This window comes from Rhea pennata, chromosome 5 (genome assembly GCF_028389875.1).
Source record: "Rhea pennata isolate bPtePen1 chromosome 5, bPtePen1.pri, whole genome shotgun sequence".
Classification (NCBI taxonomy): domain Eukaryota; kingdom Metazoa; phylum Chordata; class Aves; order Rheiformes; family Rheidae; genus Rhea; species Rhea pennata.
This window is the reverse complement of record NC_084667.1, coordinates 56,845,698-56,871,601: the sequence shown is the minus strand read 5'-3', so window position 1 is coordinate 56,871,601 and position 25,904 is coordinate 56,845,698. Positions and strand designations below refer to the sequence as shown.

The 25,904-nt window shown below is 40.1% G+C and overlaps 1 protein-coding gene across 6 annotated transcripts in view; it reads right to left on the bottom strand.

Moving 5' to 3' along the window:
* EML1 (EMAP like 1) overlaps positions 1-25,904 on the bottom strand; it is a 125,451-nt gene that overhangs the window by 62,093 nt on the left and 37,454 nt on the right. For 3 of the 6 annotated variants that reach the window (XM_062576458.1, XM_062576460.1, XM_062576461.1), the window contains exon 1: positions 17,304-17,451. The exons of 2 other annotated variants lie outside the window; for them this stretch is intronic. In XM_062576458.1, coding sequence (XP_062432442.1) covers positions 17,304-17,370 — 67 coding nt within the window. In that variant the 5' untranslated portion in view covers positions 17,371-17,451. Of the gene's footprint in view, positions 1-17,303; positions 17,453-25,904 lie in introns of those variants that run through there. One more of the 6 variants, XM_062576457.1, reaches the window with a different exon arrangement.

The window sequence follows — 25,904 nt, the reverse complement described above, 5'->3', positions numbered from 1 at the left end:
TGTTAAATTTCAGAAATATATAAGCAAAATACATTTTCCACTTAAAAAGTTAAAGATTTATTAAAACTGAGAATATAGGAATAGCAAGAAATTGTTACCAATTTGAGCTAGTTCATGGGCTTTTTTATAACTATATTCTTTGAGAATTTTATATTAGAAAAACTCAGCCTATAATCAATAGCTTCTATTCATAAGATATAAAAACCTCCATACATTCTGCCTTCTCAATATTTCATCTAGTTTATCAACTTTTCAAATTGTTATTTATAGGTATGTACTAAACTACGTAAGATGAGAGGAGCAGAACATTCTTCCCACACCTGTAGAAAGGGTTACTGATGTCAAAAGCTGATTTATCACTTTTGCAAACTCTAGATTCTTGTTCTTAGCTAATGACTGCACTTAGAACAGTGGTTTGACTTTTCTTTTGGACTCTGTACCTCTTGAATATTTTATTTACTAAAATTAGTGCAGTATAAAATTAGCTTCATTATAGGTTGTCACAAAATCAAATTACAATTTAAATATTTAAAGGTAAAAAATTATTTCAATTTTAAAAAACTATTTTAAGTCTTTTAAAGCTCGCCTTGTTCAGTCCCACCTTTCACAGCAATGTACGCTTTTGACAGTTAATCTACTATTTGTCAGAAGTACTTGAATTAACTAATGGCAGCCTTGCTTGGAGGTGAAAAAAAAATAAAAAAAGAACCCAGAGGAAGCCTGTAACAGACTGGGATTTTTGCCATATTGTCTGTCTTCATCTCCAATCAGTGTTAAATCTTTCTTCTATTTAGTTCTTGCAGATATCAAAATTACCATTTAAAAATACTTGATAAATACTAAAAAGAAAGCTAAACAAAGTAATTTTTTATTCTTAAACCTTATGATCACGCATTCCCACTCTCCAGCAAAAAATCTGCACTGAGATTAATGCAGAAAGACTCAACTCCTCAGGCCAGTGACTCAAATATGGCCAGAAATGCTGCATTTAGTGGGATGCTGGATATTTTGATAACAATGAGGAAGAAGATTGCTTTATGGCTGTTAGGATCCAAAGGAGAGAGAATCCCTTTCTTCTCTAGCCTAAAATAAATAAATAAATAAAATAAAATAAACCCACAATTTCTTTTTCTTTCTTTTTTTCTTTCTTTTTTTTTTCTTTTTTTTTTTTTTAATGATCGTGCAGGTGTGCTGCTACCACCCTGCAAGAGCCACGGGACCGTACCCACAGTTTGACCCATCCACTGTGGCTCTCGGCTACACTACAGCAACCTGCACATGGCCTATTTTTATTTTAAAATAAATATAATCAAGTTTTCATGGAGGAGGGAAGCAAGAAGGAGACAGGGAGAATCTATTCTGTGTCTTTCACATTTGTGAGGAAGGGCTTAAAAATATGCTCTGTTCAACCCCTTGAATCAAATCCTTTTCCAAATGCCGTGTTCTCGTTCATCTATCGGTGACAACAAAAGACGCAGCGAGTCTGGCTGCTGATGCTCATCACCTGCTTGGCCTCGGAGCTTCAAGCCCATGGTGAGGTAGATCCTACAGGCAAAGCCTTTGCGGCTAAGACAACTACACAGCTTTAGGACAGAAGCTGTCTTACACTTTCACAGCTCTGGATGTGGGTACACCTGAAATAACTTGGACCTCTGTATCCAACTGTACAGACATGCTAGGAAAGACATAGCTCTGGTTCATGTTTTCAGGGATCTGTTCTTTCTTTTTTTTTTTTTCCTCCCCTTCTTCCCCTTTTGACCCCCCACTTTTGTGTGTGTGTGTGAGAGGGATACAGGGAGTGGTAGGCCAAGACTTTAGAAGCCAAATGGCACTCTCAAAACATGTCAGGATACCAGTTAACATTACAGTCTTTATTTATGATTCAGACAGAAGCATTTTAAAAGCAGTCTTGAACACAGTTTAGCTGCATCCAAGTGCTTAAGGATTTTTGGGGTGAATCTTATCACTGAAAAATGCACCCAGATATAGTAAACTTCTCTAGCACAACACAGAAAAATGAATTCCACAGGTAGGAAGCTGAGCAACATAATGGACTTGGAAGTCTTTAGATTTATGAAAGACAGAAAAAAGACTATCTCATGCAACGCATGAGGCACAGCTCCTATGAAAAAAAAACAGGGGGTGAGGAAGAAATTAAAGAATCTTATAACACATGAATAAAACAATTGCACTTTAAGCTTCATTAAACAGCCTTAATTCTAATGTTTCTCAACTTCTGAGTGCTTAAAGAAAGCCTAACAATTTTCTTAGCTTTACCATAAGGTTTTGGCCACAGAAATAACTGACAGTAATAAGCTGTATTAGCCTCCCTGGGTCAGTACCAGAAAGTAACGAAATTCTGTGTCACAGGTAAGTGCTTATAGCAGAGCAGAGACAAGATCCAAGAATGCTGCCTTTCCTTGCAGACTCCGTAGCAGACTATGCTTTCATGGTACACACTCTGGAGCTTTCTGCCCCTCAACCTGCCTCCTGATCCAGCCCTTTTTCAGCACGCGGCTTTGATTCTTTCCTTTTGGTCTTTGCCAGCATCCTTAATCAGACCTGTCCAGCTTAAGCACCTGCTACCACCAGCTCTCAGCCCCTCCAAGAACCCACTCCGATCTCCTTCAGCAGAGTCTTTTGGAGGCTACTGCAGTCCCCAGCTCAGCTTCTGCACTTCTTGCTTCCCCCACCCTGCTCTCCCCTGTGCCTGAGATGAGGGCAGAAAGCAGAAAACACATTCCCTACATCCATCACAGCAGCGAGGGGGTAAAATGTATCCCTAGGTCAGGGTCTCCTCAGCTAGTTTGTGCAACTAATGGCTCCACAGGCCAGTTGGGAAAAGAACGGGCAGGAGACCATGTACATGAAGCCCGATCAACATCTGTGCTGTGAGAGGTTAAAGCATGCACAGCAGAAATATAGTCTGCTATTTTAGCATCTAACATCTCTGCAGCAAACATCTGAATTCTGAAAGACTTGCTTCCTGGCAAGTGGGACAGGGAAGTGTTATGATGGTAAAAGGGTACTCCTTTTTGACACTGGACATGTAAAATCACACAGGAATACTAACTACCATGTATTTTCTTTTGTACTTCCTACATATCACCTCCTAATTCATTTTTCTGTGGACCACCCATAAAAATCTTGCACTATAGGCAGGTCAAGGCTCTGCTTCATCCTTCTGTCCCTATCTCCTCCTCCTTGCTACAAAATGCAAGAAAATATCTCACATTTAGGATATTATTTCCTGTGCCCTCAACAGGATGAAAAGTGAAGGATGGTCAATGCTCAGATTGTACAGTGCAAGAGAAATTATTATTATAGAAAGTTAATTTTAAATTCTCATAAGAGCCTGGATGTAATTGGAAGCTAACACACATCATTCTAAAATAGTATACATAATATGTTGGATTAAGAACTTTTCTTAAATAAAGGAGCTACTTTGAAGTAGAAGTGAAAATGCCAATAGCTTTCTACAGCTTCCTTTGGATTAGTTCAAATGGATACAACTCTTTCACATTAAAACCTCTAATTTACACAATGGTTCAAAGTGTTTCATCTTCTGTGCAACAATGTCGCTTAAAGAAAAAAGCATAACAGACTTGCACATCATTCATATCTAATGTCTTGCCACCCCCAGGATCTTTTTACTATATAATCATCATGTGGAAGCCTGTCAAAAGCTTTTTTTTTTTCAGCTGCTACTTTTATCATATAAGAAAAAAGATGATGTAAAACTCTGGAAAATATAGTCATTTTAACAATGATCAACTCTTAATTTGTTTCCAAAAGTTTGTGCCTACAAAAAGTCCAAAGAACTTCCTCAGTTTCACAGTATCACAAGCCTTGGAAGCAGTCTTGAAGGACTGACCTTATTTTACTGCCTTACATTCTGCCACTTCCACAGCAATGAAGGTGAGACTCCAATTCCTACAAATTGCACTATGTGATAATTGAGCTCTTCAAAATACTTGTGGCAGTCCTCTGAAATAATTTTCCCTTCTTATCTATATGGAGATATGAGTTCTATTTCTCTCAGGTTGGCCACAAATAAAAAAATCTTCCTGGTCTACAGCTCCTAAACATAGCTCAGAGGACAGATAGCAGGGGACTCACAAGACTAACAGTGTATCAATTCTTCCTAGTGATAGCTGGAAAGGCAGGAAAGATTTCACAATCATACAAGTCCCTAACTTGTCAAGAGAGCCACAGTGCTGCCATTTCCAGCACAGAATGGTTTTAATTTATTGTTCAGGTTGAATATTTATGTTTAGTATGGCAAATGGTTATACACAAAAAGAAAGTGGGTAAACATCTCTATAGCTGAAAAAAGTTACTAAAATAACCTTCAAGTAAAATAGATCATCTACACTATTGTATAAAATAAATCAAGTATGCACAAAAACAAATAACTACTACTACATTTACCATAACGGTATGGCTTCCACAATGCAAAGAAGTTGTGAAAACAAAGACAAGAATTTAAACAGTTATTTTTCATTGGCTTACAAAAGCAGTTTTTACTCTGTTGAACATTAAGGATCCTTAAGGATTGATTAAATATCTTTGACACTGAATCCCAGCAAGCTGCCTCTTTCAGTCCAGAACCTATTTGTTCAAATTAGGTCTCAGAGGTATGAGCAGTCCTAGCACCTCCGCAGTCAACCATGTAACCTACTTGACTTGCTGCAACAAATTTATGCCATAGACCAAAAGGCAAAATGTGATCCCAAACATCTTGGGGTCTCTGCAGCAGACTAACCTAGACAGCCATATAACCTAAGCAATGAGAACGCAATGCTATTTTTAAAAAGCCTTATGTATATTAGTTAATAATACCTCTGTGATTTAGGAAATACTCCACACCATAGGTGAGAGCACTGAAACAGCAGAGCTGAGAGCATTTCATCATCCTCCTCCAAGCCCAAGATGTTTGGAACAGATTTTTGTTTTCCTCTCCCCAATGTATTTGTCCAACTTCCAATCCACTACCTCAAGGCATTTAAGGGACCCAGATTGGAAAAAGCTGACTGGAATAGTCAAGAGAATGTGGCCTAAACGTATTTTATACAAGTAATGCTGAGATGGCATTTGAAGAGCCCTACTAAGAAGGGCAAAGGCGAAGAGTTTTTTTTCCATGCTTGCTGCTTGGGATACAGACTGCCATGGGCTTTGAAAACATTCATTCACTAGGCCGAGTATGGGATTTGCAGGCACGGTTCAAAAGCTTGTGTTGTTTTCCCAAACATCTTTCCTCAACTTTTCTGGTACTCATCAGTGGTCCATGTGGCATCGTGTGAAAACTGGCCTATAACATAACAGCTGCCCCTACAGTCTCATGTTCCACTTCTTAAATGGATTAACCAGGTCCTAGTATTAGAAATTAAAACTGAAAAAAATATTTTCCTCCACTGTTGATTTTAATACGATTGTTTAAAATTGAAACCAAACCATGGAAGATCCACGATCTTCACAATTCTGTAATTTTTAGTGTGTTTACTAAAAGGCAGTAGCTTCATTTACTCTTGTGTTTTGTGTTAAGTCATTAGACTATTTACATGCTAAAAAGAAAAAAAAATAGGCAGAAGTACAAACTTTATTTGTACTTTATTTGTAGCCCATAGAGGCTTCAGCCAGCCAGCAGCTACTTCAAAGCCTTCACATTGCATGTGCCTAGAGAGTTAAACTAAGGGAAAGAAGTGCCAAGTTCAGGAGGCAGTAAAAGGCTTAGATTTAGAGAGCTCCCTGAGGCTAAACATTTTTTAAATTAAGAAATAAATAAATGGAAAATAAAAACTAGGAAGGAAGAAAACCCAGAAGTTACACCCTCCTGAAGCAATACACACACAAGTCTCTCATAATCTGAGTCACAGCTACCAAGGTTAATAATTCAGCATCCAACCAAACACTTTCTGGACTTTGCAGAATCCTCTAGAACTTGCAGGAAACAGAGGAACTGCTTTAAATTTACTTTAACCTTACAGAATCTAGAGGAGAAACAAGCTGGACAGACAACTACTCTTTCCAGTTTAAGGCCCTTAATCCAGGCCTTCTTACACAAGAAAAAGTTTTAAAAACAAAACAAAACACACTTCCAGGAGCTAACAATCATCCTTAAATTCCTTAATGGGCAGAGACCTTCCAGATCTCCCTCTTTTTATTTCACCAAGTCTGCTGTAGTCAGGTGAAATGCTCCAGTTAAAGTAGTCTAGATTTTATTCTGTGAGAACAGAGCTGTATCACCACATTGATGATGCTTGTTGAATAATCAGTATTATTTCATGCTTTATTTTTAGGGTAGGCCTTTTCCTAAAAAGTTGTGCCAGAAAGGCAATATCACGTTAAGGAAGAAGATATCATTGTTGTTCTGATGGAAATAACAGTTCTTCCCTCCCCACCCACCCCTAAAAAAAAAAAAAAAAAAAAAAAAAAAAAGTTTAAAATGCAAGAAAACCTACATGATATGCAATTAAAATCTGCATAAAAAATATTTTGACTGCATCTGTGTGCCTGAGGCCGACCATTATCTTTTTATGAATCAAATGTGATGTCATCTTCTGCAAGGAACATAAGAATAATTATAAAATATTGAGATTCATCGCTTCCAGGAAGGGGAAAAAAAACCCACAACATGAAAGCAACCATGAAAGCTGAATATCCACCAAAGGGAAGCAAGAATCTCAACAGTAAAAAATTTATATTAGTCCACTGTGCTTTGAGTGGATAACTGGGTTGAAAATGAAATTTATGATGCATGTGTAATTTTCCACCTCTGTGAACTTTTAATTCAATTATAAATCATGCCTGTAGCAGCCAGGAAAAAAAAAAAAAAAAAAAAAAAACTTCTTTCCTCTTTACTCCAGTCTCTCACATATTGTTTTAAAACTTCATCACTGTATTTACCACAATGTTAAAAAAAAAAAAAGAGAGAAAAAAGAAAAAGAAAGAAAGAGAACCACTTTTAACCTGGATCAGTTTATTGATGTCATTCAACACAAGGCACCACAAGCAGCTGCAATGACGAAAGTGAAGGTGTGGTACCCTAAGATAGGATCAGTGAATGTAAAAGCTCCTGTTTTGTCAGCACCACCTATTATTCCTGTTACTTATCTTCTGCTGCCTCCGGAAGCTGATTTAATTCTCTGACCTGGCAGAAAATGAACGCAACAAAAGCAAAACCAAAATACCACACACAAACTACATGGATTTTTCTGTCAGGTTAATTTGTTAGAGCTAATTCAACATGCTAGTCTGTCAAGTGCCCAGTGGATAAAACCACACAGAGCAAGAGATGGAAGAAGCAGCAGGACCTCCGCCTTGAGCAACAGCGTGGTGTTACGCTGGCTTACCTGCCTGGGCGACTGTAGCCTGAAAATGGGAACGGATGGCCAGGTGGGCATCAGCTTTGCCCCTTAGACCAGTGTCCTCTTAGCCACAGTCTCATGAATTTTATACTATCATCTTCAAGCTTCCACAGCTCTCCGGTTTGTTAACTTCTTCTCCTAAACAATTCTATATGCCCTCATCTCCTAACATCTGCAGGACCAAGTCTGTCATCTTCCACATCCCTTACACAGTTTCCCCTCCAATCTATGTCATACTGTTATACTATTTTATTTAACTTAAAAATAGAAACAGTATGATTATATGGTGTCACCATCTACAAAGTTAGTAGTTAGAATGATTTTCTATTACATACATACAAACCAATCAAAAACTGAGTAAACTTTACCAAATGTAGCAGCTATAAAGAACCATATTTCCTTTTTTGTCCTTGCTCCAGACCAAAAAAAAAAAAGCACATTATTCATGAAGTATGTCTTCATGTAAGAAGTGAGGGTAACAGTAGTCATATCTTACATGGGAATCAAAGAGATGGGGCAGAATCTCTCAAATATGTTATATATGAGACAGTATTGGAATAAACCACACTATTCTGTTCATAGCTTTAAAGTTTCATTCAAATGCCTTAAATCCATGAGCTACATAAGAATTAAGTATAAACGCCTGGCTCCTGCAAGATCTTATCAAAGAATTTATTTTACAGCTTCACTGAATTTCAGTTATAAAGCATTTGTTTAATACAACTGCAGGTTCACTTCCACAGCTGAATATTTAATCCCATGACTAAATTTCTTAACTCTTTCAAAAATCAGAGTGTCCATGTCATAAAAGATACCTGAAATACGGTTCAGATAACTCAGCTGGGAAGTTGTTCTGAGACACTACTGGTATGATAATTATAAACATTTTATTAAATGTTTATAAACATTTAATTTATTAAATTTATTACATTTATTAATTTTTATTAAAAAAATTTGTGCAGATAAGATGGTTATTCTAAATGTTTCAGATAATGCACCATCAAATATAGTACAGTAAAAACTAAGCAAATCCCAGTACACAGTACTCAATCATATTCCAAGAACAAAACTAACATTTGAATCTTCTCATTTATTCAACTTTAAAGTACAGGCAGAAATAACAATGTATTAGGCAAACAAAACATTTATTGTGGGCAGAGAGACTGCTACACCCACTACTTATCTCTCTTTAAAAAGAACAAGCCTAGATCTTTCAGTAAAGCACAACCGTTACAGATTTCAAGCCTTAATTCTAATTTTGTCTAATCTATTAATTTGCACTCAAAAAAAGTGGAGACTTTTTAATTTTTCAGCTCTGAACATTATCCCTATGCACAGTGTGCTTTTTGCAACACAACTGCAAATCAGTTTTTGGACTTGCAAAACCGCAGTTGAAGTGCAGCGTGAGTCCTGTGTTGACTTGTTTGTCACGTTAAGGATCTCCACTCAAAAAAAAAAAAAAAAAGAAAAAGAAAAAAGATAGAAAAAGATAGATGGGAATGTGTGTACACGTGTACGCTACTTTTCAGGAGTGGCATACCAGACCCTATTTCTTCTTCTCAGATTAAAAAGTAAGAACTACGGTAAGGGATCAGAGATAAGGAGACACCATTTTTCAAAGAAATAAATACCATCAACTGCCCCTGCCCTAGCTGCCATGGCAGCCACCCCCATCACCCACTAACCTTCATAATTTCTGGCTCCAGCTATGCTAGCATTTCCATTTGGGTGAGGAGGGTGCTTTCGAACCAGTCATCCTCACTTACCCTCTTGGGTTTCCATCACAGCGCCGTTTCGGCAGCGCACTCCAGAAGTGCCAACAGTGCTTCAGTGCTATTTAGTGTTCAGCCCACGGGATTGGACGCACATTAGCGCACAGTAAAATTCCCCCAAAACACACAGATACGGATGCCGAGCCCTCAACATTAACAGTTTTGCTTTACAGATTCATTCCTATTATCCTGCACTTCTTGCTAATGTAGGTATAGTGGCTAAAATACAGCATCTAGGAGTCAGTCTTACATCTCACTAATTAGCATCTTATTAATACCTCTTTGAAAGTATCCTGCCTTCCAGCTGCAAATCCTGCAGGATACTATTCAAGAAAAGTCTTATTTACATGGGTTTCTGACCCCAGCTACATTTGCTATACCACACAACAACAACCTAAACTTTTAAAACAGATTTCTTCTTACTTCTCACTAGAAAAAGGCCTCCGGCCTTGCAAAACATGTGAACGCTTAACTTAAAAATTACATATATAAAATCTTTTGTCCCAAAGGATCCCTAATTAGTTTATTAAAATATCTGAACACAGAGGAAATTACTTATTTCCAAACTGAAATACAAACCACCACAGGGATGACACACACAAGCTGTCTGGCTTTAAAGAGGTGGGAGGTGAGGGGAAGGGAAGCCCGAACTCCTGCACTCACATTTCCCTGTGTGCATGGTATAATATAGAGTTAGCTAAGTTACAGTGTGGTACATTTTCACCAGGAGAGACAATGTTCCTAAGAGCCCAAGTTTTTAAGACTTAATTAGAGTCTGATCATGTGCATTTTCAGAGTTTCAGATGTCACTCTTAAGGAAGTCAACAGCCAAGCTCCTATCCTCTACACAGCCCCAGGATTTCAACTTTTACCCATCCCAAATCAGAACAGTAACTGTTTTTGTGTGTTACACTGTAAGTAAGTTATTTTCATTTATGTTTTATATTCATGCCTTGCATAATTCATGGATGTAGGCTCCCTAACCTCAATGTTAAAATTCAGCTAAGAACCTTAAAATAAATAAATAAATAAATAAATAGGGCCTGATTTTTCTGATTAGTTGAGCAGAGTAGTCCTGGCTGCTTCTGACCTACTACTTTGGCCTATATCTGGGAAGAAATAAAGCAAAACCACAGCAATTCTTTAACACTGAAATGGAGATACTGACTCCAGACGTGCTACTGCCCATAAGGTTGTTATCAGTTTAGATAAAGACCCTTTTGCCCCCGTGGCCTGAGCAACCTCGCCAGACCACCCAGCTTGCTCCGGACCTCACTCACTTCCAACACACCGTCCGCTGCCAGGGCACAAGTCTTTGGGCAATGGTAGGTAGGACCATGTCACATAACCTGTTAAGCACAACTGGCCGACCTCAGGTCAGAGGGAGGACTCATCTGCCAGACGTTGCAGACTATTTAAAGCAGTATGGACATTTGGGAATTTGAAGGATTCCTTCCAGCCAGTAACAGGTCTGTGTGTGTGCATGTGCGTGTAGTTTGGAAATGCTGGAAAGGGAAGGGGAAAGGAAGCAACATTTGTTTTTATGTAAACATAGGATAAACATGAAACTGATTGTCTGTCTGCTTCTTTCTTGGATTTCGGAATGATTTCTTCTGAGAAAGAAAGAAACAAAATAAAAAGGTGTCCCTAATGCTGCTGACCTCAGGCTAGAACAACCTTCCACAAGCTCAGGGAAATCCCAGACTTAGCTTCTAACTCATCACTATCCAGCCCATCCTAACTCTGCCTGCAATAGCTACACTTGGAAATCTCACAAGCTGTTCCTGCTTCTTTTTTGGTTTTCATCATATCTTTAAGAAAAAGAGAACATTACTGAAAATATCAAGTTTCCTTGAAATACAAGATTCTTAAAAAGCAGATAGGTTACTTCTGAAAACACAAAATTTCTTCTCCCCTGTTTACAAGTGACTAACATAAGTCTATAATCAAATTCAGTGCCTATGCTATTAATAAATACAAACACTTTATCACTATGAGGTGTTTATTTCAGATTTAAAATTCAAAAAGGCAATTGGTATCTATATTCTACAATGTCCATAACATTATTAGAGATCTCTAATTCCAGTTTTCAAACAAACATATTATACTTATTTAATAATCAGTCGCTTCAAAGCAAGACAAGAAAATGATGGACCATGTCAGATTTTACTCTTTGGAAGTAATGGAGTGTGGGCAATCTCACTTAATTACTTCCCAAAGAATTAATTTAGTGAAATCATGTTAACATATCATTATCCCCACCCCATCTCCCTAAAAATCCTCAGGGAGCTACTTCCACATTTTAATAATGTAATGGATGAGCATTTTAAATTTTGTTTCATAGAAGATTAACAGCATCATCCAAAGTTCCCTCTGTATTCCCTCCAAACTTGCACGGTACCTTAAGTGTGATCTGCAAACAAACACCTCAATTAAAAAAAATAGAGTCACACTACTACATTTCAAGCTTCCTTCCTATTTATTCCTTCACATCTTCCTTAAGATTTTAATGATCAAAAGACAAGATCTCCATTACGGCTTAACAAAATTTCTCATGACAACCGAACTACAGCATCAACTTGAAAAACTGCAGCTTGAATTTCTGAGGAAAGGAGAAACAGGAGTAAAGTCTGGATAAAACCTATTATAATATAAGCCACTGACTGGCATAACATTCACTTGTTAATAATTGATTATAATTTTAATCCTGATTTGAATTGTTTGCATGTGGTTTAAGCTCCAATAAAAGAATCTGAATTTTGATATTCTTAATTAGAACTTTAAAAATATATTTTATCAGCTTTATAAAGTACTAGTAAATTTTTAAAACTCCTTGAAGATCAGATAAATCATGTTTTTCTGTTGAGAGCTCAATGCTTTAATTTACAATTCTGTATGTTGTTTTATTCATGATAAAATACTTGATACTTGTAGTTTCTCACCGTACTACTAACTCTGACACACATTCTCTATTGAGGCTTGACTGACAGTGAAGAATTCTCATGTCTGGTTTCTATTTTCTTGGTATTTGTTTTTAAAAGTTTAGTTAAAAAAAACAAGCCAAACAACAAAATTCCAGCAACTACAATTAATACTCTCCATGACTAAATGAGCTATAATAATTCATGATCTGTAAACAGCTAACTTACACAGTCTCATTAAAAATAACAGCTTGAGCTTTAACGAGTCTAACAAAATATATTGTGAAAGTGTCCATTATAGCAAGTTATTTTTATTCCATAGTGAACTGATTTATTCTGCAGTTAATTACTACACAAATAAAAAAAAATGTGTTTCTGTATGCCACTCCTCCCCTTTTTTCCACAATAGAAGAAAAATCTGCAAGTTCTGAAAACTTACAGATACTATTTTTAATTTATAAACCATTCTTGTAACTAAAGGAATTATGAAGTAACTTGGGAACTCAAGAAACAATCTTTTACATGGAGTAGAAACAAGTATTATTATTTGATCAAAAGTCATCTTATATTCCATGTAGCTTCAAAATTGTGAAAAACAGACATTTAATATAGAGCTCAGTCCAGCTTTACATTTAGGAGTCCAACTGTAAAAGCTAGACACAATCCTGATAAAAGGGGGGGGGGGAAGAAGAAACAATCTCCAACTATCTCTGGCTAATAAAAATCTTTTCTGCTCTACCAAACAGACAGAAACTTTGTGCAGGTTTCTCCACATGAGGTCAAAACGTGCTGCTTCCCTGGAGAGAATGGGCCTAGAGATGAATCATGGGAAAGTCTGGTATGTCTGTCTTACTCAGTTGTTATGCTGTAGAGAAAAAACAACACACATGAATAATGCTATTAAAATGTTTGCAACATCTTTCTCCCTCTGCCCCTCCCCCCCAGAGTATTAATCTGTCCAATGAGAACCAAACTAAATCCAATTTCATTTTGCATTATGCCTAGGAAGCGATCACAGGAAGACAAATTACACCCTCTTCTTCTAACCCTTGACAGAGTTGAACTACTGACCTGAAAATGAAAAGGCTCAGCGTACCATTGTCAGTTCCCTAATCCAGACTATATTGTGCAATTTCGGTCCAGCTGTAGGAATAGAGTAACTGGATACGTTTTCAGAAGTTAGGGAGAGGAGGTGTGAGAGTCAAATGGGAAAGAAGAGAATTCTTTACAATAGCAATCAGTTTTATCACGGAAAAAAAATGTTAGTTTTACATGTTTTCACTGTTTCACCCATATATTCTAAATCTGAAGTTTCCATCAGCCAAGATATCCATGGTGGCAGAAATGACTATTTGACAGTTACAATTTTCTTACTAGTCAAGAAAAGAATATTGAAAAGGTGCCACAACTTGTAAATGAATCAAAGACACATTCTCACTCCCTTCTCCAAGTCCACACAGGCATTTTTCAGAAGCACAGATTTCATCCTTTATATCCTACGTAGCTAATAACCATGCTCACAGCCACTAGCGTACTGCAGACCATGTTACAGTCATAACTGCAAATGGATAGGAAATTGTCATCCAAGGATCCACGAACCTCAGCCCACGTGCTACATGCCTCCCTGACCTGCCTATGATCACTACTGATCACTTTTGTGGCTCAATAAATCAGCTGCAGGCAAGGTGAGCCAGGCAATCCCAGCATTTGCCTTCTTCTATAGTTTCATGTCCAGCATGGTTCTCTTTATCAATTCATAAGCAGATACTACAAACTTGGATACCAAATTACTTATTAATATTCTACCACTTCTACTTTCATTTTAGAGAATAGATTACTAAAACAGTGATTAATTGCAGATAAACGTAATGGCTTTCTTTCACAATTATATAAAAATTACATTAAAACCAGAGATACCAGGTATCTATAATGAGGCATGATTAATATTATGCAAGTTCTCCTTTTAAACATGCAAACTAAAACCAGCAACATTCTTTATTATCTGGATAGTGAGATGCAATTTGAGAATCATCCACAGACATGCATTAATAGGAGTTATTTTAGTGTCTTATTAAAAAAAAAAAAAAAAAAAAAAAAAAAAAAAAAAAAGCCAAGCATAGAAACAAAAGGCGCATCAACTAGCAAAGTACTTCAGGCAATCTGAAGAGACTGTTGTCCCGTGTGACAGGACAAGAGGCAATGGGTAGAAATTGAAGCACAGGAAGTTCCGCCTGACCGTGAGGGGGAATTTCTTCACTGTGAGAGTGATGAAGCACTGGAACAGGTTGCCCAGAGGTTGTGGAGTCTTCTTCTGTGGAGATCTTCAAGGCCTGCCTGGATGCAACCCTGTCTAACATGCTCTAGGTGACCCTGCCGAGTGGGGAAATTGGACTAGATGATCTCCAGAGGTCCCTTCCAACCTTACTGATTCTATGATTCTGTGAGACTGTCCTCAGGAAGATACCAGATTACTACAATAACCTCCTCTACAGAGGTACGTACTCTTTCCTCTGAGTTTACAAGCAACGAAACTAAAGCAATGAGAGTGAAATAACTTGCCTAAATTCAGTATGCAAGTTTGTTTTCCTTGGTTTGATGCTATCTCTGATAGACACTTGCATTCACTAACACAGCAGTTCTCAAACGCCAACCCTCTCTTAATGTTCTGTGAAATACGGTTGTATTTTACAGAAAGTAGGTGTCTTTGAACTAGCTGTGCTAAATATCTGTCCCAGATTTTTAGATATGCAATTCAAAATGAGCATGTTTTCCTCCTCTCTTTCTTCTCTCCCTTCTTTCACTATTTATCATGATTTCATGCATTACAAGTCACAAAAGCCCATTACTGGAAGATCATGCAGACTATACGTGTGTATGAATGAATAAAGAAAAGAAAAAAATGACTCAAATTCTCCTGAAACCAGAGTCCTTCCCAGGGAGATGGGGAGGGTTGGGGTAAATTTGCCCCTGCACTTCTGCCCAATGCTCTCTCTTCCTTTCCACTGCGGCCAGGCTCCTCTCAGTCCCTTCCAGCATCCTCTGCCCTCGTGCAGCTGCCACCTGCCCAGCATAAGGAGAAGGGAAGGGGAAATGGGAGAAGCCGCAGTGGTTCTTGTGCCCAGCCAAGAGCTTGCTAGCTGCCCTGAGCCTGTGCAGCTTCACATGCGCAGCCTACAAGTCACCTGCCGTAATTCTTACGGGAGGGCAAGAGCTTTCCACCTCCCTTAAAGCAATTTTCTTTTCCTCTTTTAACCTCAGAACTCTCACTAGCATCCTCCAGCTGCACTTTTTTACTCATGGGTCATGTGTGTCTGTGTGAGATATCTGATCACCTCTAGGCAGTTTTCAAAGGCCTAGTTCTCTTGTTCTTATTCATCTCATATAATTTAGTCTCACTGAAGGCCAACTCTTAAAAGGAAAGGCTTCTGAATCAAACAACTTTTTTTCATAAACACAGAATAATACAAGTTTGCAATAATTTCTTGAGCTTACAATCTACGATTATATGACTTAATTAGTCAAGTGATCTCTTCAGTATTACATGTTCGAACTTAATTAGTCAAGTGATCTCTTCAGTATTACATGTTTGAACTTAACACTTAAGGATTAACTGAGATTTTAAAATCTATGTAAAATGCAGTATGCATTTATGTTGTATATAAGGCATAATATCTTGTTCAGATTTACAAAATAAACATAAGTGACAGTTCTCAGGTATAAAATACTCTGTTTATTCAAACTACTCAGAAAGAGCACTGTTACTACCACTGTTCCCACATGTATACTACTATCATGAATATTTCAAAAGCTAAGTCTAGAGATTTTGGTGGGAAGACAGCTTGCTTAAGAACTGATTGAAATATAAACTTTGAAAGAAATTGCTACGTTTCCTTTTTTAAAATACTTACAATAAAATATTTGTTAAGTTTAGGCAAAACAGGCATCTGGTATTAGCGTACAACCCCCGTGCATAGTCACAGTTTTCTATTTCAAAGAGCTCTGAAGATACTGCATCACAACACAATGCACAGCTCATACACAGTATTCCTTATGTTCTGAAAAAAAAATCACTCCCACAATCTCAAGATGTCCAGATGTATTAGAATATTCTGCTAACCATAACCCACACCACAAAGAAAATCATGTAAAATTTATCATCTTCATTTTTTTTCCAAGAGAGGAGGCAGCTATGTTGATGCAGTTGCTGTCATAAAGCAATTTAATATTAACCTGACTCCAGCTGTTCAGATAGCAGTGGAAAGCCAGACCACTACTAAAATCTGGAGGAATGGGAGATCTGCAAATGAATTTTGATGAAACATGAGATTACAAATGCTCACAATTTTGCTGCTAAAAGCAAAATCTCAAAATACCTTATTTTGATTCTGAAGTTTGTATTGAAGAACTCTGTGTTTTTAGTACACCAGATGTCTTTCCCTCCCAAATATCAACAAACAACAGCTAGCTAAATAATTCTAAATCTTCTGCAAGCCAAGCTTGCCAATATTTCCTCTGATGATACTGGCAATTCCTGACTTCCTTCTTCCTGCTTTTTCATAATGCCGTTGCCAGTCAGCCTGGCCATCCAGCCGACACCACAATGTGAATAAACCCTATTTAAAAAAAGAGGAAAAAACGCAGCAACTACAGACCCACTACCTTAACGCCAAAGAGGGCCTGTAACCTGAGAGCGTCCTTCGCCCAGGTGGGAACCCTCTGGGCGAGGAAAGGCGCCGAGGCCGCGGCGCGGCGCCCCGCGGGGGACGGACACCTGCGCCGGCCGCGTCCCGCCCGCTGCCGGGCGCCGGGGCCCTCGGCGGGCCGCGGCCGCGGACGGAGCGGGGCGATGCCGCCGCGCAGCAGAGACGCGCCGCGGGGCGAGCGCGCGTCTTGCGGCAGCAGCTCCTCGCCGGAGGCAGATGCACGCGCGCACGGACAGACGCGCGCACGGGTGTGTACAGACACACAGCGACACACGCACACAAATATGTGCATAGAAAACACGCGCGCGCGCGCATATATGTGTTTTTTTCCGCGAACGAGACGCACGAGAAGTTCCTGCCGAGCGACGCCGGCCCCAGCGCCTGGCGGGTCTCCCGCTGCAGCGGGGCGGCAGGGAGGTTTCCCCCGCCGCCGCCGCCGCCGCCGCCGCCGCCGCCGCCGCCGCCGCAGGCCCCGGCGCTCGCCGCGGGCTGCGCCGCCTGCCGCCGGGCAGCCGCGGGGCGGCGGCCGCCCGGCCTTACCGTTGCAGAAGTGGAGCAGCGAGGAGGTGTCGTAGAGGCTGCCGTAGCTGGAGAAGCCGTCCTCCATGCTGCCGCGGCGCTCCGGCCTGCCCCGCCGGCGGCTGCCTGGCTCCCGCTCTGCCGCACACTGAGGCGCGGCGGCGGCGGCGGCGCGGGCCGGCGGCCTGCTGCCTGCCTCACGCAGTTGCCATGGCGACCGCTCGCTCCGCCGCGCCGGCGAGGGGCGGGCCCGCGGGGCGGGGCCTCGGGGCGGGGGCGGGGCCGCGGGCGCGGGGGCGGGGCCGCGGGCGGCTGCGCTGCGCTGCGCCGCGCTGCGCCGCGCTGCGCGGCGTTGAAACAGCGTCCCCGCGGGAGCGCACGGCACCGCCGCGCTTCCCCGGGAGGCAAGGGCCCTGCAGGCATACCTGGGAGCGGTTCTGAACATTAAGGCTGATCAAGGACCCCCAGCCCCTTTCAAGTTTCTGGTGCCGGTCAGAATATCCGCGAAGTTTTTGAGTATTTTGCGCGGGTACGACCTGTCAACCCGACAGGCGGCCTCAGCATCCCTCCTTGCGGCACGAGCACTGCGCTTGCTGCTGCTGCATCTCAGCCTCCTGGGGCTTCTGCCAAAGCTGCTGTCTGCCTGCAGTTGCAGCTCACCTCCTGCACTGGTTTCAGCGGTAATGCAGCTGGGTACAGGATATAGTCATCAAGATAATACTGTAATTGGTATTCTCTTACAAAAAATTAAAAAGCAATGATGCGTCCCTTAATTTGTTATGACAACAGTGTATAGTTTTAATTATTTAGTTTGCAGACTGCTACCATCTGTACACTTTTCTATTATATGATAGTACAGTAATTTGAACTGTTTTAAATATTTTTTCTAATTTAGCTGCAGATACAGCATCCATTCATGGTGATATCAGGGTACTGGTACAAAACTAGTGCTTAGTAATATCATGAAATTATGTTAGACATTATTGGCTTAAATTTCTGGGTTTGAGATGCTGCAGTGTGCAATGCCTGAAACCCATTTTTATTTCAAGCTCTTCTAGAGACACAAGAAAATAATATATTGCATGTTTATAGGGCCTTTCATACTGAAATACTGCAAAGCATTTAACAAAGTGGGTCTTCTGGTCTCGGTCTTTTAAGGAGCTTTGTGCCGGGCGGTTCCGTCATGAGGATCCACTTAAAGGCATGAGTTCAGTACCTGAGAGTCTTTCCACCAGCCACTAAAGCATGGGGGTGCTAACACAAGAATACGCTATAAAATTGGGCGGAGATATCAGTTCCATTTTAAAGCAGAGTGAAAACTACTCCCTATTGAATTGCCAGTGCCGACAGTGGTGGAGTTGAACAGATCTCCAACACAAGCCCTTACCCAGCCCGATGGTGCTTAACTTGTATCTGACTAAAACAACTGCATGCTATTGCTGCAGGCTACAGAAGAGAGAAAATTTATAGTAGCTTAATTATAAAACAATTAAAAAACAGAAGGGAAAATGACTAAAAAATACTAAAGGCAATAGGCTTCCTTAATGTTTTAAATGAGCCCTGATTCTTTCTGCTCTTTAAAATTCATACTGATCCCTTAGGTTTTCTCATGACCTTTTCATGCATAATCCATCAAGCTCTTCCAAAATATGGTATTGTTTTAAAAAAATGTAAACACACACACATACACACATGGGATTTTTGGCAGATCTCTTACAATACTAGAAAAGTGCTGTTTAGTTTTAATACAAATTAAGAATATCCTTCATTTCAAAACATTATTGCCGTAGTTAGGTTATTCTTTTTGAGCCTGAGAAGTGTTTTGATATGCTAATTCTCCACTAACTAGAGACAGATTTAACTTCATTGATGTGTTCTGTATAAGATGTCCATGTTACAGGTCATGAGCTCCTTGTCCACATTTTGGTAAATAATTCTATGAAATCTTACTGTGGGGTATGATCTTAATGCCAAAACTGTTTCCATATATGTCTGTAGTGATTCCAGTACTATACGGATTAAATGAAAAAGAATATCCAAAAGTTTTATTTCTGCGGGAAAAAACATGTTGTCAATGAGATAATCTACAACAAAGTGCTAGTGCTATGAAGGTAAGAGAGGCAAGGACCCAACGACTTTTACAATGCCTAGAAAAGCAGAAGAAAGGACAAAAAGGCGCAATACAGCTCCACTACAGATAGGTAAAATTAAAAGCCACTTAGAAAATCAAATATAAACCTGATATGAGCACAGCATTGTTAAAGGAAGGCAAAATATGCAAAATCTTAAAATTGATTACCCAGTGAAATTTGTTGTGAAGGTGTGAAGTGAAGCCTCTGTGAAGCCTACCAGCTCACCACGCTGTGAAAATCAGCTCAGTGGGGTGACATAAAGCGATGTCAGTTCAAGCCTCTAGTTGTTGTTATGATGCTGTTGTATTCTGGGGGCAAGGGTTAGAAAAGGAAAACAGTATCATGATTTAATTGCAATGATTTCAAGACCTGTTACAATCTTATTACACTAAGTTGCACCACAAACCTCAAAATGAAAAAGAAATTAAATCTAGCTGTGTGAACAATGGAACAACAGACCTGAAAGATTCACTAAAGTGTCTGTGGGAATTCTGGTGGTACAGCTAAACAAAGAAAGCATTTCTTTTTATAGTCCATTTTTTGGTAAACTATAGCTTTAATCATTTGTACAGATCCAAGCCAGTGCATTGGAAAATGTGACATTATATAAAGGAGAATGTATGATCCTGATGAGTATCCTGGGACTGATGTATTTGGAGGAGATTTATTGTACGTTTGTGCATGCTTATTGTTGAGAGTGTTAAAATTGTACGGCATCACATTTTGGGTGCTGTATTTTGTAACTAATGATTTAAGTTTTGTTTGTATTCAGCAGCATAGTACAAATAACTGTTTGGTAAGTGAGAACAAAAGAGCTTTTACACATTGCTAGGAGAATTTTCAGGATGTAGTATTTCAATTTTAGGATAAAGAAAATTTGTTTTCACTGCCCATTTATATGCTGTAGTCAAAGAATTTTCCTGTTTGATATATTCCTGTTCCTTTTTTATTTCTATTTATTTTGAATTACTAATAAATACCAAAACCATGCTGTAGTGGTTTCACACCAGAAGTATTGTAATGTCACTCTCAACTGTATAGAACTGTATATTATTATAATAAGTATATTCTCAGACGAAGATCAAGTTGTCCCAGTCACAATGTCAGCATGAAACAAAGCAGTGCAAGTTACAGCATCCTTTTAGAGCCCGCTGAAAGAGTGGAAAGCGATTATACATTTTATTCCCAGGTAATTAGAAATCATGCTTAGAGAAAAAGCCCATTGCAAGCACATTCCAGCTGGTGGGCAGAGAAGGGCTTTTGAAAAGTGACTCTTCTGGGTCGTTGTATATGCCCAGAAGAGTAATATAACCCTTGCCCCCAGAATACAACAGCATCATAAGTCTTCACTTGGCACTGCCATTGACCAGCGTCTGGCTATTTTCACCATTTGGTGAAACAGTCTGCTTTTGGCACTTGTGCTCTAAGCGGCTTCTTGGTCTGGGCAGGGTGCTGTTGCCCCAGGGAGCTCCCTTGCAGAAGAAGTTGGCCCTTGCTAAGAAAGCGGCACTGGCATTTGGTTCTCAGTGGCAAAGCCACTGTGCAGAAGTACCAACGGAGTCAGGATTTACTGGACCCTCTTTGCAGAGCTGAGAAGAAGCGAATGCTCAGCTGGCCACAGAGGCTGAAGGGTTTCTCCTTCAGGTCTGCATACTGCACGTTCACCAAACGAATCGGCAAAGCTGGGACTGCGGCTGCTCACGCTGAATCTATTTTGTAAGTAGAGCAAACTTCACTGTGCAAAGTATCTAGCACCATCTGCAAGTGCTGATTTCACTCAGATTTATCAAGGGATATAATTATAGCATCTATTTTACTGCGACTAACTTTTGAAGAGCCCCTCAAGCTTTTCAGAAATCATTTGACCACATTTGCTGCAACATGATTAAAGGGAGTGGAATTCAGCTCTGTAATGTTTCAGCTTCAATTTAAGACTTAAGTGCTCATTTCAGTGTTTATAATCTTGCTTAATTTAGCAGTCAATCTCTGCTTAAGCCTGGAAGGCTTTAAATTGTACATTCGTTCAGGTTTTGTTTTTCCTCCATGAGTCAGAGGCTTCATCCAATAAAAAGCTTAAGTTCTGCAATACTTGCCCTTCAGGTGCCTGGCCCCAGACTAAAATCCAAAGCATAAGGTACCAAACGTGTACTTCTGCCTGCGTAATTACGGACAGGGGAAGGCCAAGGCGAGCATCCCGGGCGCTTGGGGGGAGCGTGGGCGAGCTGGCCAGCAGGCGATGCTGCGTGTGGCCGTGGGTCTCCCCACCGCCGAGGGGGCAGCTGGGGGGTCCATCCAGACTCGATGGATCTGGGGAGTTTTAGGCACTTTCAGGATGAGATAGCCATTTGGCAGTGGGGGGAGCTTGGTTTTAGCTGCCTGGCATCTGCTTAAATCCTGGTTTAGAGACCTGTGGCTTTTTTTCCCCTTCCTTTGCATTTTCCCCTTTCTCTCTTGGGTAAGCAGCAGAAAGTACAGAGGGTTTTGTTTGTTTAAGAGACTTTCATGGGGTGAATAAATTACCCTCATTCTTCAAAAGAGGTTTTTGCTCACCAGCAGACTATCTCTAGGTATTAGAATGGGGCTCTCTGTCAAGGTGCCCCATAGGCTCCCGTAAGGATTTCCTTTCCTATTATTCTGTAGGAAAGGAAAAAGGGCCTTGCCTCCTAGCCGCCTTTATGAAAACACTTCAGCCGCTGGAATAATCGTTCCTCCTAAATAGCAGGACTCCACTGTTCCAGCCCCAGCAGGGGCCTTCATGAATGTCACTACAAAGCACACTTCATACATGCGGGAAGAGGGGATATAAGGGGAGAATCACCATTACACAAGCACAGTCTGAGCACATTAAAAATACAATATAACAAATGTATGATGAAACCATCAAAGGTAGGCATGACTTACAATCCAAATGAAAATACGTTACTTTACATCTGTACACATCACGTTGCTTCAAATGACATACTCGAATTGTGTGATTTTCTGTAAAATTATTAAGAGTACTCTTAATCATACCCAGAAAAAAAAATATTGCTTTGCAAATTGTTTAATTTGTAAACACTGGAAGAACGCCTAGATGATGTAAAGAATACTGCAGTGCACATCTATGACTCCTTCCATTCAAAGACAGGAGAGAGCTCAGCATATGGTGGTGCTTTCAAACTTGCATCATCCTTTTGAACTAAATAGTGTCTTTATTTTACATAGGTGGAAAATGAGATGAAACGCATGACACAGCCAGAAGAGGGGAAAGAAGAAGGTGCAAGCCAGTGACAGTCAAAATGGAGTAACTGCCAGCTGAGCATGCTAACCATTAGACTGTCCTGCCCACAGACACTGAGGATATTATTTATACAGTTTACTACGAAGTACTTTCAAGCATAGTATTTGCAGCAGAATTCCCTTTATTTTTATAAGATATTGTAGGAAGTTAGGTTCCATGCACTTTAATATATCTAACAGCCAACTGCAGACTTGTTATGTCCACAGATATAATATTATGTCACTAATCTGATGAGAGGCAATATACACTAAAAATACACGGGAAAGCAACTCCTTTTCTACCTTCCATGCAATCTGTGCTGATGGGAACAGCAATGTTTCTGAGACTTTAGTACTCTTAGAGATTGGTGTGGAGAGGTGCAGGGATGGGTGGCATCCCATGAAGAAACGTTCTGCCACCCAGCAGAATTACCCCTCAAGCGTTTTCAGCTCCCCAGCTCAGCTCTGCAACCCTATTTCTGCTGGCGTCAGCACTAAGTAGAGACTGAAACCTTCCGGTAGCAGAGCTCCTTCGGGTCTGGCTGCTCAGGGCCAAGATTCCCACCTTGTGTGAGAATTGCTTCCCTGCTTTTGGCAAAACCGTTCTGGCACAGGCTGGGTCCACACCGGTTTGCCTGCTGGGGTGCAGGAGCCGTAGGGGCGGTCAGGCTGGTTCTGACACGTAGGCACTGCCCATGGGGAATTCCCAGCCCTGCATCCCCCAAAAAGGAGCTTTCCTGCACCCGCTTCAACCTTGGGGAGCCCCAGTTCAGCAGGTACGGAAAAGGGAAGGGTTCGTGTGGCTCCTTCCGCACGAGCACGCCTCCTGCACAGCGCTGAGATCACTGAAGGTTTTTTTAAATTTATTTTCTGTTATTATTATAAAGAGTTTATTATTACAATAAATATTTCAGAGACCTATTTTATTCATATATTTAAGTCATATTTTGTCACTATTTCATGTCTGATTTATGCAAAACTCTAACAATATAAATCTGTGCCTTCTGCATTATATTATGGAAGAATATGACTAGCACAAACTATAGCATAGATATATTATTTCTAAATGATAGATACTTAAATAACAGCAACAACAGTTTTAATTTGACTGTAGCAATTCACAAGAAGGTGTAAAACATATAAGTAGAAACCTGTAAGGACAGAAGGGTTCATGTCAGCTATGTTCCGACCTCACTTGTGAGCAGGGGAAGATATCTCAGCCCCATTTAGGACCTTCCTCAGTCACTAGAATGGTTGTTTGAACTTGTGCCTTATAGGACCCGATATTCGTAATTACCCACTCTCCTGTGTCACTGTTTCCCTGATCCCAAGATCCAGCGCCATTAAGGCCTTCTCAAGGGAACTGATACCTACAAGGAAAATTAATTTTCAGCCATGTAAATAATAAAGTACACATAAAAATGTATGTTTAAGATGAAGCACCACATGGGTTCAATATATTAACTTTAGAGGGAGTGAGACAATCTCATTTATGTCCCTTTCTGTATTTCCATTAAGTACTAAAATTAGTAATTTATGATACTGGAAATTTGTCCAGATATGACATGGCAAAGTTCCTTTGGACCTGTCAAAAATTAACTATGGCAAAAGTCAAAAGAGGTAACCACAAAAAATACTGAATTTGATTTCATAATTTTGTATATCATGCTTATTTTTTGGTAGAGGTTTATTGAGAAAGCTAATTCGTGCTACCAAGCAAATCATCAGAAAGTATCTATGGAGAATTTACCTGTGATTTTAACTCTGACTATGACACATGCCCAGGTACCACCTCCACTAACCCAGCTTAATGCTTTGCTTATCCATCTCCAGTGTCTTTTGCAATAGCAAAAAGAGGCAGGGGAAGAAAGACCAAATTCAATTTGTGCCACATGGATTATTTCTGTGTAGGACCATAGGAATGCCACTGGTTCAAATGCACTAGATTTCCATGAGCTTTTCCCAAGCTGCTGGTATGGAGAGAGGGTGGTATGAACAAAAAAAGCAGGGAATTCAGCCCACTCCTCTCATGAATTGCTTTGATATCTGCCAGAGCCCAAGACCACCTACATGGAAATCTTATGTCGTTCCAGGGCTTTTGCTGCCTCAGCCCATTTCTGCCTTCCCAGTACAAGATCCCTAGAAAAAATCTGGGGATGAACAAAAGCAGTTAAATCATCAGCTAATCTAAACTTGGCTGGTTTGAGAAAAAAGCAATAGGGAACAATCCTTTCCTACATATTTCAGTATCACTTTACACTAACTTCCAGCATCAGCTGTAGCTTTTGTTTTTATGGGTAACTATAGTTTTGTTTTGAATTAAAATATTTTATTTACTTTGGAGCAAAACTTGGCTCGGAAGAAACTTTTTTCTGTCTTGGTCTCAGCAATCACACCAAGGCCTGCAATGTGATCAAAGCAATTTTGTGTTACGTATGCTTTTTCAAGCAGTTTATTTCTGCAAATTCACAGCCAGTGTATCCAGACACTAAGAGAAATTCCTCTTTTGACATAATTAAACTTAATAAGTAAAATGCAACAAAATATGTACTTGAACCAAAGAAGCCGCCGCTGAATCACTCAGGGACTGAACAGACACAGGCGCTCAAACTGCAGGTTCGGGTCCATCCAGTACTAAAATATTTGGCTTTTGGGAGAGACTGCGGCTGCTCTTAAAACACCTCTGCCAGCCGGTGCGAGGTGTAGGATTACTAATCTGCCTCCGGGGAAGCCATGCGTGGCATTCTTCTCTCGGTGGTGGCATTCAAGAGAGCCCCGGACAGGGGGAAAGGGAACAGGGGCAGCGATGACAGTCTCTGAATGCAGCCCTGAGAAGTCTTGCAGGCGCGGATGCCTGGCTGCCAGCCACCGCAGCATGAAGAACAATCGCTCATTTGTTTCATACACCAAGTCATTTACCAATTTTGAAAATGAGAGTCCTGCTGCAGCATTTTAATTCTTAAGGAGCTCACCACCTGATATTTCTCTCTCAGACTTTCAAAGAAGCAGCAAATGGAGCTATGGATGAGGGAATGGAGAGAAACTAAAAGGATCTTGTCATTAGTGCAGTCATAATTCAAGAAGAAAAAGGGCTAGAAGTTATTTTCCACTTTTTGATGCCTGATAGCCCCTCCTTGCTCCACCCTTTTCCAGCAGAATTAATACTGGAATAAAGAAGAGAATGAATCTCCAAAGAAAAATATGTGTTGTGCGCCATAAATTACACAAGCAG